Source organism: Pinus tabuliformis, chromosome J, assembly GCF_031772625.1.
Source record: "Pinus tabuliformis cultivar Carrire ecotype Pingquan chromosome J, CPIR1, whole genome shotgun sequence".
Classification (NCBI taxonomy): domain Eukaryota; kingdom Viridiplantae; phylum Streptophyta; class Pinopsida; order Pinales; family Pinaceae; genus Pinus; species Pinus tabuliformis.
Window position 1 is genome coordinate 1,293,731,086 of NC_142295.1, and position 17,717 is coordinate 1,293,748,802.

Below are 17,717 nucleotides of genomic sequence, written 5' to 3' on the forward strand. Positions count from 1 at the left end.
AGAGCGCTCCCATATTTAAAGCTCTTTTCTCTATATTTCTTCTAAGTTACAGATAATAGTTCCTGTCAAACACAACATATTGTCTTTAATTTCTCAAGATATTCTTCACACAACATTTATATCCAACATCACATGGCATTTTGAGATTTTCATATCAGCTAAATATTAAGGGTTTAAGGTCAAGTCCTTTAGGTCCTTCAAATGAAGATATATTATACAAATAAGTGACATGCATAATAAAATTTAATGTCTTAAGCACAATTTCTCCACAACCAAGAAATTGGTTTCTTAAGGGACAACATTAATTGGCGCCGCTGCCGGGGACTGAAAGCAAGAATGTTTTTCCCTAGGTTTTTAATATTTTCCTCTGGTTTTTCAGTGAGGAGGAAATATTTGGCTGTACTGAACAAAAAATAACAACTATGTCTTCAAAACGCCTCATACGAGCTCAGATACCTCACAGTAGAAATCTCAAGCCCTTTCGAACCCTGAGAGATTAGTTTCCAAAAGGGTTGAAAAGCGAAAAGCTCCATTTACACCAAGTCCTACACTGTCTGCACCCAGCAGCAGTTCAACACATCTTTCATCTAAACATTCACCTTTTATTGATCAAGAATTACCTTTTACATCCACTTTATTTCAAGAACCCAACTATCAAGAACAATCTTTAGAGTCTGTTTCTTTTTCAGTATTCAAAAATATATCTGCTATAGTTGTTCAACCTGAACCTATATCTACATTGCCCCCTTTTCATACTCCATTTACCCCTCAGACAGGTTCTACATCTGTTGGTACTCAAGGTTCAGTAAGTTTAGGTGTAAACATGGCAGCACCTGCATTCTTGTTGAATAGGTATGCACCTATTCAGTTGCCTCAACAATTGAATCCAATGCCTCAAGAATACCTAAAAATTCTTCCTCATTTCTTAGGGGAAGATGAACAAATAGCAGAGAAGCATATAGCAGTGTTTTGTAATTTTTCATAAAATCTCAATGTTGAACACCTGGATGTTGTTTTAAGACTTTTTGTACAATCCTTAGATGGTGAAGCAAGAAAGTGGATCCTTAGGCAGAAATCAACAACATGAAGGCATGACTAAGAGTCTCCAAAATCCAACCCATAGACTCCATGGGAGGTAGTAAATTTATAGGGTAAATGGGGTGGTTTTTGATTTACCAATCTAGGACTTAGATCCACATATGAGGGAGAATAAGCTCTAGGGATAAGATATAAGACCTCAAGTATAAGATTTCAAGATATTATTTAATAGTAAATGGTTAAAACCACTCAGGAAGCTTCTGGAAAGAGAAGATTCAAAATTATTTTTATTTTTTACCAAATTCTAGAGGCCATCACACTTGCAACAAAGGAAACATGCACTAGTCAGTGCATTTGCTCAGTGTACAACCTGCAACAATGCAGGTTGCTCAAAGGGAAAGTGCAATCGGTATAAAAATGTTTTGAGCTGTTTAACCCATTATTCTTGGACTTTTGGAGAGAATATGTTCTAGGCTTTGTATGGGGTGAATGCAAAGTGTTGAAGGATGATGATTGATCTGATTTCCAGGCCATTTGATTGGATGTGACAAAATGACCTATAACAACTGCTAAAAATGAAACTATGAATTTTCTCAGATACAGTGCTACCCCAACAATACTCCTAACCTATAAAACATTTGTAGGAGCTGGTCACCTCATGGAAGTCTCCATCATTACAAGATCTACGTTATGCTCTTTTGCACTATCATATAGCCTAAATACACCAAAGAGTGTTGTGTAAAATTGCACTTCTTGATATTTTCTAATAGCTAGTGCTTCTTCAATGTCTCTAACACCTACATCAAATGTGAGATGTGCTCATCCCATGTAGTATTGTAAACCATTATATCATCTAAATAAGCAATAAAAAATGAATTTAGATATCACCATAGTTTATCACTTTTTAATATCATGAACATAGTTGATGCATTACATAAACCAAATGGCATGACTAAGCACTCATACAAAACTTCTCTAGTTTTGAAGGCAATCTTCCAAGTATTTTCTTCTTTGACCTTAACCTCATGATACCCTAATTTTTATTATATTTTATTCTTTTATTCTTTTTTTGTAACTCGAGGAATCAATAATTGGGTCAAGCTCATACTCGTGTGATAGGGGGTCAATTCCAATCGCTATCACTACACCTATGGGGCCTATGACCTATCCTCCTCTTTGTAGACCGAGTTACTTTTAGGGGATTTAAACCTTTGATCTCTTAGTTTACACAATCATTCGTATCATTACAATCACCAACTGAGATGCACCTTGAGGACCATGATGCCCTAATTTTAAATCTAGCTTAATGAAGTATTTTTTTTACTTCTACTAGTCTAATAGGTCATTAATCTTTTAAGGGGTTACTTGTTCTTGAGCATAACTTTTATAAACTACTTATAACCAATACGCATTCTCCAAGTCCCATCCTTATTTGGAGAATTTATGATGGGTAACCCATCTGGTGAGGTACTTGGTTGAATAACACCATGCCCAATAGTTATTACAACTAATTATTCACCTCATTTTCTTATAGAACACATTGCCTATACATCCTAATGTTTGGCAATGGAAGTCTAGTAATAGTTCGATCTCATGCTCTGCTTCCCTCTTGGGTGGTATCCTTTTAGGCTTCTAGAACACTCCCCTATATTATTGTAGCAATGTTTCTACTTGGTATCTATATTCCTTACTGCACCTCTCCAAGGATGTCTTCACTCTGATTAACTCTTCTATATAATGATTTTATCTTAAAAATAATAAAACACACTTCTTGTTAAAACTAATAGCCAAGCCAAGAAATTGATCATTTTTAGAAACTCTTCCAGTTGTTATCTTTGTTCCATAGGGCATCTCTCCAAGGATGTCTTCACTCTAATTAACTCTTATATAAAATGCTTTTCTCTTAAAAATAATAAAACATACTCTTGCTAAAACTAATCAATTTCTTAGTTTGTTTATCACTTACTAGTGAAATTTGTGACTTCCACTTAAGCACACTAATAATGAAGGATTTTTTTGTCCTTAACGGGGTTATACTAGTTGACTCTCTGCATGAATACTTTATCATGCATGCACATATAGGGACTTCCAAACACAACTCCACATACACCAAGTGGGACTACATCCAATTCTAATTCATCAATAAAATGAACACTAGTAGAAAATTTAATTTTACAATGTTTGGTTACCTCTATCTCTACTTCCTTATTGATCTATCCCAATGGATATGGGCTAGGATGGTCATGAACCTATAGTCCAAGTTTGTTGACCATATTCACCACCATGAGATTCTCCTATGACCTTAAGTTGAGCAGAGTATCAATTTTTGTATTTTTCACCTATATTTATATATGGAATACTTTGGTAATCTCCTTCTCTTTATAATCTTGATATTACCCTTTTCTACACCAATGTGTAAAAAATATCCTCATCCACATCTGATTTTCTTTCCACCTAATTACTCGAATATGAGGCTATGGGAATTTTCCTATTCGGGGAATTTTGAGGTAAAAAAATGGGCCTCAAAACAAAAAATGTACTATAAAAATTAAATTTATAAGAACCAATAGGATTCTAGATGATGATGTCATCCCTAGGGGTAAATATTTTGGAGGGAAAAGAAGAAAATTGTTTTTTTTTTTTTTTAATCTCCTTATAGTTTTTCTCAAATGTGAAGTGTAGACACCTATTGGATGCAAAAATAAATTCCACATCCAGTGAATACACATTATGCATGCTTCTGAGTAGACCCACATTGAAAAAAAATTAAAAATACATTAAAAAATGTGTTGGAGATAAGATGAAAATACAATAAAAAAGTAGTTTCCTTTCTTTTATTATAAATATATACAACTTTTATTTTATTATTTTAACTATTATTTTGTTATTTTTCTTAGGAGGCCCATTTTAGACCTCAAAATTCCCCCAATGGCTCTGTATGTAATTTCTAGCACTTCTCTTATGTATGACCAATAATGTTGTAGTGGTTGTAGTAGTTGCCATGATATTTGAACTCATGTGCCATGGTTGTTGTCTTCTTGTCCTTGCTCCTTTTCCACTTCTTCTTCCTTCCTTGGAAACTTCCAGGTGTTCTTTCTGTCTCAAACCACTTAGCTACCCTTTCGTTTGGCCTATGTTTTCCAGGTATTGTGATTGTACAAAAGCGTCATCCACCATCCGATTTTGATCAACATCATGACTTTCTTTCGTTGATGGCTATGTCGACTCGCCAAATACTTAAGGAGTACACATGGGTTCTTAGGGGAGATACCCAACATTATTTCCATCTTCCCATATTTTGTGTTGTACTCTTGTACACTTTGCCCCTGTCACTACTTGAACTAATGTCAATGGATACACTTTTCCTCTACATACCTGATAGGGTAGAATTGGGACTTGATGAGAGTTTCAAAATCCTCCAACTTAGTTACTGGGGGATCCCACTTAATTACTAGAGGATCCCCCTTTAACCTAATATTTTTTGTGTGGCTTTCCCACTAGATCATGGCATGGCCCTCTAATTTCAAACAAGTAAATGAAATTTTCTATTTCCCTTCTATATGGTGAAGACCAAGATAAACCTCTAACTGCTAAAATGAATGATTTAATTTCAAAGCACATATACAACATTTATATGAATTGATATCCACCTTCACTTCCATCTTGAAGATAAACTACAAATGGTTTAAATCACTCAAACTCAACTATTGTTTTTTTCGTTTCATGGATTCCTTTTTTGGTTCTTCCTAATAACCCATTTTACTCTCTAATATGACATCTTAGTTGGAACCTCAATCTTCTCTTAATATACCAAGCCTATTGGTTAGGGCCATCATGAGAAGACTCAAATTATGGTTTATATATGTGACTTGGCTTCTAGACATGAAAACATATTCTCTGTTATATCTTCAAGGTTATAATTAACTGATTCATTGGCCTTGACTGGGGATTTGTGAATTTCTTCCTAAACCAATCCAATCCCTTGTAAATTCCCATAAAATAACCAAAGAAACCTCCTTTGATACTAATGTGGTTTGTAAATTGTCATGTATATTATGATAGATATTTCATCACAATAGATCTGTGAAAATAAATTGAAAATAATCCTATAAAGGGTTAATTCCTTTTATATTCCAGATTTGTTATTAGTATTTTTTTGTTTATGCATGTAATAGATAATGTGCAGAAAATAGAGAACATGTTAATGCAATCACTCAAAAACCATAATGAACACTAAAATATGCTCTAGGACACACTCTCAAGAGAAAACCTAGCTAAAAGTTGAGGTTTCTCTACTCTCTTTTGTCTAGAATGGGAATGATGCAAGTACAAAGGAGAAGGCACTCTCTATGGAGTTTCTTTTTAGCTATGGCTCATTAGCTGCTATAAAACACAAACCCCCTCTATTATGCTCTCTCTCTCTCCACACTTAGCTAGTATGCCCCACTATGGAATAAAATGCAAGAAAATAGAATGGAATCCCTTTCATCTTAGTGGTCCAGTTATAACATAACTCGATAACCAACTAGGTTTTAGATCTAATCCAATCAACCCTCAATGTGAGTTACAACTTGACCCTTCTAGATTATTTTTCACAGTCCCAAGATGGCTAGCCCATTTTCCATGAGTAGCATGGGTTGACATGGCATTTTCTCAAATTATGTTGGTTAATCACAATAGCTCAACGTCGGGAGCATAATTTTTGCATTCAAACTCCATCTGATGTGATTCTTATACTATTGGAAATGTCTCTGAGTGTAGGACAACATTGCAAAGTCCATGCTTAAGCAAGAAAATTTTACCCCAAAAAAGCATCTGGGCCTCAAACTATCCCTGAAAGGTTTCAGACTCCAATTCTTCAAACTAAGTTCCACAAATAAAAGTTTCTCCTATAAGATAATTCCTTCAAATTTTCCACTCTAAAAGCATTGATGTGGATGAAAAATTATATAGTGATCCAATCCAAATCATAAAGTGTGAGAAAATAAGTGTTTTCCTCCTTCTACTCACTAGATTTACAAAAGCATCTTAAAGGGTCAATGATCTTGTCCTCTTTCCTCAAATTCCCAAATTATGAGAGAGTAAATCCATTCCTTCTCCTCAGCATTCAAATTACTAAAAGTTTTGAAAGTATTATGGCTTCTTCTTCTCCTCCCTCAAATTACCGAGGTGTGAGAAGGGGCTTGTACTCATTCTCTTCATTCCTAAAATTACTAAAATGTGAGAAAGTAAAAGTGTCGATTCTCCTCCTCACTTGACTTACAAAGGTATGAGAAGGGGTTGGTAACCCTTGTTTTTGCCCCTAAAAGTAACTTGATTTAAAATTTTTCAATCAACCCTTCTTGGTGACTCATAGAAGATTTTTCTCATTACGAAAGGAATGCGGAAAGATTTAATGAAATTTATCCACATTAATTTTATTCTCAACATTTTCCCCTCAAACCATAGCAGAAAATATTTGTGTATAAAAAGAACGAAAAGGATCGATAAACCCTTTTCCATATCAATATTCATCAATAAAACCCTTTTCCATATCAATATTCATCAATAAAACCCTCTTTCCATATCAATATTCATGAATAATTACTCTTCTAGGCATTGAAGAGATTTCTATGTGTAGCAAAAAAAAAAAAAAAGAGAAAAGAGAAGAGATCAAAGCACCCTTCTTCTAATAATTTTTCATTTCATTTTTTCCAAACCTACGCACATAGAGATTCTTTAAGGTTTCACATTCGTTGCCACTAAGTCCACATCTCCAACTCTTTGAAGAGCTTTCTCAATTGCATAGGAATGGTGAAGGGTTAGTTGTACATCTCCACAAAATTTCTAGATTGAAATATTTACCTAACTATACGAAAAAAGTTTCTATAAAGGAATAACGAACTATACGAAAAAAGTTTCTATAAAGGAAGAATGAACTATACGAAAAAAGTTTCTATAAGGGAATAATGAGATAGGGTCATGGGGCCCTTCTCCATATAAACCTTCACTTATGACTACTCTCCCGCTAATACAAGATGTATGCGTTTGTGGTATAATAAATCAAGATTGACAGATAATTTATTGGATAATTTTTACTTAAATGTTTTAATCAATCATATTAGAGGTGATTTTATAGAGAGGGAAGAGTTCTTTTACCAATATTTTTATTATTAAATATATTATTTAATATCAAATTATATTATTGAAAAAATATATATTTTAATGAATATTTTTCTTTTTCGAAATTATGTTATCCCATTGAAGAAAAGGGATATTATTATGATAATAATTGTTTGCAAATTATAATATTGATCTTTATCATCTTATGAAAGACTAACTGTTATTTTACATTAAGATATTTACATAAAGGAAGTTATTTTAATGAACATTTTGTTTTTTGTAAATCATATTATTGAAGGAAAAGATTGTTATTGAAAAAAAGTTTATTATGATGATGATCATTTCTTGTGTAAACCATAATTTTAGGTTTTAACATTTTACAAAATTGTTATGGTATATTAAAATATTTAGATTAACATTATTTATTATTGAAAAAGGAATTTACTTTAATGAATATTTTTTTTTTCCAAATTATGTTATTGAAAAAAAGAGTTAAAATATTATGATGATTTTTTTTTTTCAAACTATAATTTATTTTAGGTTAAATTATAGGTTTTACCATTTTATAGAAAACCAGATTGGTATGATATAAAATGAAAAATCTTATTTTCTTGTATTTTTATTTAATGTTAGATTTTATGCCTATTTTACAAAATATTAAAATTATGAATTTGAATTATAATTTTGATTAATACTATTTTATTTCATATTTTTTTATTAATCAATATTTTATTTAGATAATAATGAAAACTTGAATTTTCATATTCTCAAAAAAAAAAAAAAATTCTAAAAAAAACTTGTTTATATGTATATATAATTATTTAATTTTTAATATTAAAAAATACATTTTGAAAGAGGAATTTAATTATTAGATAAAAGTTGCTCTTATAAGATAATTTATTCAATTTCTCTACTCTAAAAGTATTGATATAGATGATAAATTATATAGTGATCCAATCCAAATCATAAAATGTGAGAAAATCAATTTGTTTCTCCTTCTACTCACTAGATTTACAAAAGTGTCTTAAAAGGTCAATGATCCTTGTCCTCCTTCCTCAAATTACCAAATCATGAAAAAGTAAAGCCATTCCTTCTCCTCAAAATTCAAATTACTAAAAGTTTTGAAAGTATCAGAGCTTCTTCTCTCCTCACTCAAATCACTGAAATGTGAGAAAAAGCGTGTACTCATTCTCTTCATCCCTAAAATTACTAAAATGTGAGAAAGAAAAAATGGCATTTCTACACTTGACTTACAAAAGTATGAAAAAGAGTTGACAACTCTTGTTTTTACCCCCTCCAAGTAAGTTGACTTAAAATTTCTCAATTAACATTTTCTAGGGACTCATACAATATTTTTCTCAAAAGAATGAGAAAAGATTAAATGAATTTATCGACATAAAATTTTATTCTCAACAAACCAGAGGAAAAAAATAATGGTATAGAAAAAAATGAGAAAAGATGGATAAACCTTTTTTCCTATCAATATTCATTAATGATTACTCTTTTCCATGCCAATATTCATTAACGATTACTCTTCTAGGCACAAAAGAGATTTCTACGTTTAGCAAAACAAAAGAGATTTCTCTTTGTAGCAAAGAGAAAAGGTCAAAGCACCCTTTTGAAATAATTTTTAATTTCCATTTTTCCAAACCTACGCTCGTAGAGATTCTTTAAGGGATCACATTTGTTGCCACTAAATCCACATCTCCAACTTTTTGAAGAGCTTTCTCAATTGCATAAGAATGGTGAAGGGTTAGCTGAAAATCTCCACAAAATTTATAGGTTGAAATATTTACCTAACTATATGAAAATAGTTTCTATACGGGAATAATGAGATAGGTTTGTGGGGGTCCTTCTCCACATACATCTTCATTGATGACTACTCTCCCGCTAAAACTAGAAATGTTTTAACCAATCATATTAGAGGTGATTTTACAGCGAAAAGTGTTTTTTTACAAATATTTTTATCATTTAATATATATATATATATATATATATATATATATAAATATCAAGAAAAAGAAAGTTATTTTAATGAATATCTTTTCTTTTTCAAATCATGTTAATGAAGAAAAAAGTTATTATCATGATGATAATTTTTTGCAAACTATAATATTGACTTTTATCATCTTAGTAAACACCAAATGTTCTTATAAATTATGTATTATTGAAAAAGGAAGTTATTTTAATGAACATCTTTTTCTTTGCAAATCATGTTAGTGAAGGAAAGTGTTGTAATTTAAAAAAGTTTATTATGATAATAATAATTTTTTAATTTTTTTTTTGTAAATCTTGAGTTTTACCATTTTATGAAAGACCAAATTAATTTTGTACATTAAGATATTTCGATTAATATTATATTATTGAAAAAAGAAGTTTTTTGATGAATATCTTTTCTTTTCCAAATCATGCCATTGAAGAAAAAGGTTAGGTTATTATGATGATATTTTTTTCAAACTATAATTTATTTTAGATTTTACCATTTTTTGGAAAATCAAATTGTTCTGGTACATTAAGATATTGACATTAGGTACTTGTAACACCCTCCTCCCATGTTTACCTAAGTTAACCGGTTCGTTGGGGTAAACATGTGATGAGAAGCTACTATGATGTGATTTAACTCCTCTTGTACAGTTAAGGAATTGGAACCAACAAAACAAAACCATTCTAACCTTCCACACGTGCTACAAAACCTTTAGGAGCCAACCAACCCTTCTAGGTGACCAACCCCTGAGACAAATTGACATCTCACTAGTTTGGACCCTCATTCACTCCCATGACAAGCCATGCATGCGACTGAGGCATTCCAGTCGCTCCCACAACAAGGCATGCTAGTGATTGTGGAATTTTCCAGGGCTGGGACTTAGGCCACTGTCCGGGAATAAGGATAATAATGTAATCATTGGTACAAGTACTTGATTTGACCCCTACTAGCCATGACAGACATTTCATCAAACATGTTACAAATATGTGATCTACAGATCATAAGAACCAATCTAAGCATAGGGGTCTCATACTTATATGATATTCATAAATAAGCATCGTTTCCTTATCACAATAGCTGCATTATCATCTATTAGGTCATATATTCATTGTACATTCATTTGCAAATCAAAACATGATGAGAGCCATAAATCAAGTCTGTCACAAAACATACTCATAGCCAACATATAACCAACAGAAGTAAAAAGGATATAATTGCCATAAGAATCACATATGAACCAGTGTATTTACACATGAAATACCAAAGAGAGGAAATTATTATTAATGAATGCAAAATCCAACTAGGTTTGGGACTTCCATGAACCACCTTACCATAGATTGGATAAACCAAATATTTCTTTCATCCAATCACCCCTGTGCCATATTCCAAGCATGAATGTGGGACTTGAAACCAAATCAAATCAGGTTTCCTCAAGCTTTACCACAATCCCCATCAGATCACTAGGCCCTAAACAAGCACGGATGCCACTGTATTTCTCCACCTACACCGTGAAGAATTTTCCTATCTCCTAGTCTCTAGGATTTATTGTAAATCTCGCCATACAACAGTCGATGATTCCTAGGCCTAATCAAGACTCCACCCTCTAGTCTTTACCATATATCTTTGTATTCATCGGTCAAGGATTCCTATGCCTAATCGAGGGCACAAACCTCTAGGCTTTATCATATATCCTACCATTCACCAGTCGAGGATTCCTAGGCCCACCGAGGCACACAAAATCTGACTTTACCGCAATCCCCCCTTCTCCGGTCCAGGGATTCCTAGGCCTTGTGTTTTTTTCTTTCAGAGACCACCCCATTTAGTTTCGAAACCATCCGGTAGTCCATCTCAACCAAATAAAAGAGAACCCATCACACCATGGCTATCTATAAATGACAAGGTAAGACTCAAGAACACTGCCACACCTCGAAATCCCATGCCAATGACAATAAGAGAACCAAATACACACATGCATGTACCATGCATCCCAAATCTAGCGAGGAAATCACACATGAAAATTGATATGTACAAGTAATCCCATTGTAGCCACTTGATCCTCCTCTTTCTTGCTTGATCTTTTCTTTCCTTTGCCTTCTTAATCCTTCCTTTTCTTTCCTTGGTCCAATGCTAGAGTGCTCCAAGAATGCTCTAAGTGTCCAAGAGAGAGAGAGAGAGAGAGCTCCAAAATTGAACTGACAAAAAGGTACCAATTGATCCTCAGAATCCCTTTTTATTAATGAGGCCTTTATTTTCTTCAATTTTCCATTATTTTCCTTCATTTTCTTCCTCACATGCAACCTGTGACCTGTGACCTTCCTTTTCTCCTAATTTCCATTATTTTCATAAAATAAAATACCAATTAATGCCTCATGTGTTTCCAAAGTCTTTGTCTTTTCCTTTTCCTTTGCCAATTTCCCTTATCCATAATAAACCAAATGAACACCCACACTAGGATGTTTTGAATCCATGTCCCATGACCTTGGTTAATATTTTTCCTTTATTAGCTTTATTTACATGGAATTTCGCTATAGTATTCTTGATCTTGTAGTTCCTCCATCAACTAAAAAATTATAAAATTAGTATTCTACTTACATTAAGCCTATTCAATACTTACCTAAAATTTTATTACTCAAAGTCATGGATTATGTAAAATGAAGAATCTTTTTTGTTTTCCATTTTTATTTAATGTTAGATTTTATGCGTATTTTAGATAATAATGATAACTTGAATTTTCATATGGTGGAGGGAAACTAATTAAATATATGCAGAAAAAACCGTTTATATGTATATATAATTATTTAATTTTTGAATATTAAAAAATACATTTTGAAAGAGGAGTTTAATTATTAGATATTTTTGTTTGGAATTTAATAATATAATTTTATTAAGATTGTGAATTTTAGTTATTAGTCTATCTCAAGGAAAGACTATAGTAATGGATTGGTGATGGCATGTTATGAAATATTATGTAAAAAAATGAGTTCAAGGTTCAAATGCCCATGTGTTGAGCAAAAAAAAACTATCACAACCATACAAATTAAATGGCTAGTAAATGTGGATAGGCATCAATCCATGATATCAATACCATATAACCAATATGACATTTTTTTTCCAAGAAAAAAAATCATATTTTCATTCATATAAATGATTGAAAAATACATTCTGGTGTTATTTTTCTATGAAAAAGCCAAAATCAACTATGAGGGCTCATGGGATGAAAAGAGCTTGTGTGACTAAGTACCCATTTACATATAAACGACACTATTATCCAAAGAACCATGAAACAAATTTTGATGAGTACAACACGTGGAAGTGGCAAAGAGGCAATCTATCCAAAATAAGAAACTGAAAGAGTGTGATTAGTAGGAACTGAAAACAGGAAATGTGTCCCAAAAACCAAAAACTTGGATGTCTATAGGATACCCAATATGACACTTGTTGATATGACATTTTCTTTAATTAATTAATTAATTAATTTGAGATAAATTAATTAAAAGAGTATAACTCACTTAGAGATAAATCTCAACTCTTGATCGGTGTATACTACTATGAATATTCCAACATATTCCATGGAGGTTAAATGTGAACCATCTACCTAATCATTATTGATAATTAAATTTAAATTTTGGAAGGTCTATTCTAAAACAGACATGCATATCAGCATAAATATTGATTTTAAAACCTTAGATTGGACCATATTATTGATAATTAAATTTAAATTTTGGAAGGTCTATTCTAAATATTATTTTTAAAACATTTGATTGGACCATAACTTGAAGGTCTTATCACATTATTTGCAGAAAATAATATCATGTGTATAACTGACTCACATATTTTATGTCATACTTTATTGATATGGTTGCAATTTATGGATATGTTTTCAATATTCATGCATGATTTTTAGATATTTGTGGATTATTTTTTTATTCTCAAGCTTTGTACGGAAACCATCCAAAAACAAAATCCTTGAAAATAGTAGTAAATAACTTATTTACCTTGAGTTATCCCCACCATTATTTAAACAAGTCTTTGCAGACTTACTATCTAAGCAAACAATTAATTCATCAATTTCACATCTCAATTTATTAGTTCCTACGAAAGAAAATCTATAAAATTCTATTGTCCTATTAACCACTATTAATTTAACATTCATTAATATAAGTTATACTTTTTAATAAAATAAACATGCCTATCCGTATAAACATTATTTTTCAAACATTTGATTGGGCCATAACTTAAAGTCTTATTGCAGCCATTGCAAAGTATAGTGCATGTGGATCAGTGCCTCACATATTTTATCGTTGCAATATTCATGCAAGTTTTTTAGATATTTGTGTAGCTATTTTTAATTCTTAAGTTTTGGGGTAAAAACATCCCAAAGTAAAATCCTTGAAAATAGATCATATACTTGCGAGGAGTTACTACCCACCAAAATGCAAGTCCTTGTGCCTAAGCAAGTAATTAATTTATCCACTTCACATCTCAATTTATTAGTTTTGCCAAAGAAAGACTATAGGATTTGATTTGCCTCTTGAACTTATTAATTTAACCTTGACCAATATAATTTATAATTTTTATGCAAGTTTTACCAAAACATACTTTTTAACTTGAGTGGCATTAGCATTGACCAATATACTTTATAATTTTTATGCAAGTTTTACCAAAACATACTTTCTCTTTCTAACTTAAGTGACAGAGAATATACTACACTCAAACACTTATTTAAAATATATTTTTAAATATATAAATAAATTTAACACTTTAAAAAACCTCTAAAATATTTTATGCATCTAAATTACACTCAAACACTTATTTAAAATATATTTTTAAATATATAAATAAATTTAACACTTTAAAAAAACCTCTAAAATATTTTATGCATCTAAAATTTAGAATTAAAAAAACATGATGAACAAAACTAATAAAAAAATGTTCAAAGAACAAACAATTAAACTATACATGATCTAAAATGAATTTATATTTTCCATTTGGATTTAATTATTATTTATAAATCTAAAATACAAAATAAAGAAAAGCCAATATTGTGATATTTTATTCAAATTATAAATGCAAGGACTTCAAACGTTTTCGCAACTGGTCCACGATTCCCTCACCCCATTGTAGGTGGGGACAGTTAGCTGCATTAAGCGTCTCTAACAAACTCAACTTTTCAACATTTGAGAGCTCTTCTAATGCATTACAAAAAGAGACGGAAAGGATTCGGAGCTCTGGTAGCTGCCCCAACCCTTGTATTCTTTTGAGCTTGGAACATTTATCCGCCAAAAACTCCTCCAAAGATACCAACGCTTCCAGGCTGGGTAAGTCTTCTACTTTTAAGCACTTTCTGATGTCTAGTTTTTGAAGTTTTGTAAGACTGCAAATTCCTTCTATTTTCCTCAGCTGAGGACATGTAAATATTTCCAACTTTATTAGTGTTGGTGGCAGTGCTCCAACCTCCACCAGATTATCACAATAACTGATGTCGAGGTGTTTAAGGTTGGGGCAGACACCTTCACCAAAGGTTATATGCAATATTTTTGTATGATATATCTGTAAGTCTTCCAGCCGGTACATGCACTGCTGTTGCCAATTGTCAATGGAGGAATCTAACCTGCTCAACTCTTTTCTGCCCGTTGGATCTGTCAAAGTTTTTATTTCTTCTTCCTCCAGCTTTTTCAACGGCAACTCTCGTAATGGGCAATTTGATACCATAAAGTTTACGAGATTGTTCAGTTTTCCTAATTCTGGTGGTAAAGAGTGTATTCCACAGCGTCTTATCCAAAGCTTTGAGAGCTGAGTCAACTGTCCCAACGAATTGGGCAACAATTTCAATTCTGGACAATTATCTAGCCACAACTCTTTCAAGCTGCCTAGGAGACCCAGCGAATTTGGCAGCGTTCCTAATAAATGACTTCCCAAGTAAAGAATTTCCAAGTTGCTCAGGTTTCCGATATCCCCAGGCAATTCTTTTATAGTTGTATCCAATAGAGGCATTACCTTCAAGGACCGTTGATGTGCGACTCGGGGAGGCAATACTTGCACTTTGTAACACTGTGAAAGGTCTAAATATTCAAGCGTGCTGATATTTCCAAATGTTTCCATGGACATGGTCATATTATGGCAACCTTCCATATTCAGATGTTTAAGTCGAATTAAATTCCTGAAGGAATTGGGAAGCCCTTGCAAACTCTGGCAATGATAGAGATCGAGGTGTTGGAGGTTTGTTAAACACCCGAAAGAATTAGGAAGCGACTCCATATCTGGGCACCTTAGGCATAGGTATTTCAAGGAACGCAGACCACACAATTCTTCTGGCAAAGCTTTGAGATGAATCAACTCTGGTACATAATCCACCACAATCTTTTCGATATGCTTCAGCTGCCCAATGGACTTTGGAAGCATTAACAGAGGAGCATGAATTGTTAACTCGCGCAACTCAAGTGGTGCCTGCAACGCAATGTTCGTATTTCAACAATAAATAAGAAAAATATACGGTTAATTTATCAAACCCTTCAAACGCGTTCCAGACACTGTGAGGGCATGTCGATAGAAACAATAATCTATAGAAAACCAAATAAAAAAGAAAAATGACCAAATACAGAAGCAGCTTTAGTTTTAACCTGAGATTCTGCTCCCCAAAGTGTATTCAATTTATTTCCCACCACTTCCAAAACTCTTAACTTCTTCATCGGAATGAAGGAAGGAAGGCAAGAGTAAGGACAGTTGTTCCAGCGAATCCATATCAGATTTGGGGACTCAACCCTTCTCAATATGCTTTCTAAATGACCATCTTCAGTTGCAACAAGTTGTAACTTCCTGAAACAATTTGGTACTGTATTGTAGATCAGCTTCCTCAAGGAGGTTTTGAACACCACATGACACCAACTTTTAAACCATGACCATTCTTCTGTTGATTTTGCAATGCGACGGTAATCAAGGAGGGAAGCCACCGTCGTAATTCCGCGCATCTCGGTTATTACCTGTATATATTTTTAAAACAAACAACAAAAAATAAAACACGGTAATAAGATTTCTCTGTGTTTCTGTTGATAAATAAGCTTCAAAGTTGTTTGAAAAATGCAAACACTTACAGACGATTGCTGCCACAAACCATCAATGTCCTCGTTCCATTGCCAGAGGCGACCAGGAGTATTTTCTTGATCTGCGATATTTCTACCTAAATCTCTGAGGTGGTCATGCATTTTTAACTTATTATTTTCTATGTCCACCTCGATAAGGCACTTGCTTTCTAGATTTAAAAGACCCACCCATCCGTTCCAACCAGATCCATCCCATATTCTTATGGCCATATCCCTGTCCTCTCCAATGAAATAACAGGCAATGTCTAAGAATATTTGTTTTTCCTCTTCGTCTAGTGCATCGTAACTTATTTTAAGCCTCTCTTTAATCTCATCAGGAAGTTTTATTTGACCAAGTTTATCCAATTGGCCCACCCAATATTTGTCATTCTTTCCATAAAGAAGTGCCCCAAACACTTTCAAAGATAAAGGTAATCCATCGCAGGCCTTGCAAAACTCATCTACAAGATCTTTGAATTCTGTTGGTGGATAAGGTTGCAAGAAAGCATGCGAGCAGAAAAGCTGCTGGCAGCGTTGTGGATTAAGGCCTGTGAGTTTATAGATTGACGAGTTTGGTATTCCTGAGCTTGTGAGGACATCCTTGTAGCGAGAGGTAACCAATATTAAGCTATCCGAATGAAGGACAGTCTTTATTGGCAATAACGCATCCAACTGATGCACATGATCTACATCATCTAAAACCACTAGAACATGCAAAGATGAAAGATACCTTCTAAGTATTTCTATGCCTTCACCGATGCTATCTATTTGGTCATTCCTCTGTGTCAAGCCCATAAGAAGTTTGTTCTGCAAGGAATTTAAAGAGCCTAGCCGTGAAGTCTCTCTGCAATCAAATAAGAAATAGAATTTGTTGAAATTGCAGCTCTTCCTGTTGAAGAGTTCTTTGGCCAGCGTTGTTTTCCCTACGCCACCCAAGCCAACAATCCCCATGACCTGAGCGGTGGTCTTCTGCTTCTGCAATAACATAGTCGCTTCAAATTCTTCTACCTTTTCTTCGAGTCCAGTTGGATATGTGGCCACATACAAGGCTGGTTTGTCCACATTCAAGGCTATTTTTCTGCACTCTTTAAGGACACAGTGCACGACGTTTTCCAGCAGCTTGCCCTCGTCACTGTAAATTCACGACCAAACAATCAGAGTATTAGGTGCATATATGAATAGAAGTTAGACGAATAAAACTGACTAGGAGAGTTAAGAGCTCCAACCCATTGTAGGCCTCCAATTCGAAACCGATTATGGAGGAAACGTGAGAGAGGGCTTTTCTCCAATTTTCAAGTGTTTGACGATCGTATCTGCCTGTCTGCTCATGATTTCTAAGTGCTTGAGCATACAATCCATCTTTGTCTTTCGATCGAAGCTCAGAAGGCTTCACATTATAAAAAATGGGAATAATGGTAACCCCAGACTGACACATAAACACGAGTTCATCGAGACACCATCTTGACTCAGCATATTGAGGTGAGAAAATGGCTATCTGCACGTAGGCGGTTCTG

General features: G+C 33.2%; 1 protein-coding gene across 1 annotated transcript; it reads right to left on the reverse strand.

Moving 5' to 3' along the window:
• Positions 1-14,185: 14,185 nt before the first annotated feature.
• LOC149232023 (disease resistance protein RPV1-like) lies at positions 14,186-17,369 on the reverse strand. The gene is made up of 3 exons (XM_089376420.1): positions 16,216-17,369; positions 15,745-16,104; positions 14,186-15,571 (listed from the first exon to the last, which is right to left on the reverse strand). The coding sequence occupies exons 1-3, from the start codon at positions 17,188-17,190 to the stop codon at positions 14,186-14,188; spliced, it is 2,721 nt and encodes a 906-aa protein (XP_089232546.1). The 5' UTR covers positions 17,191-17,369.
• Between the last annotated feature and the right edge of the window lie 348 nt (positions 17,370-17,717).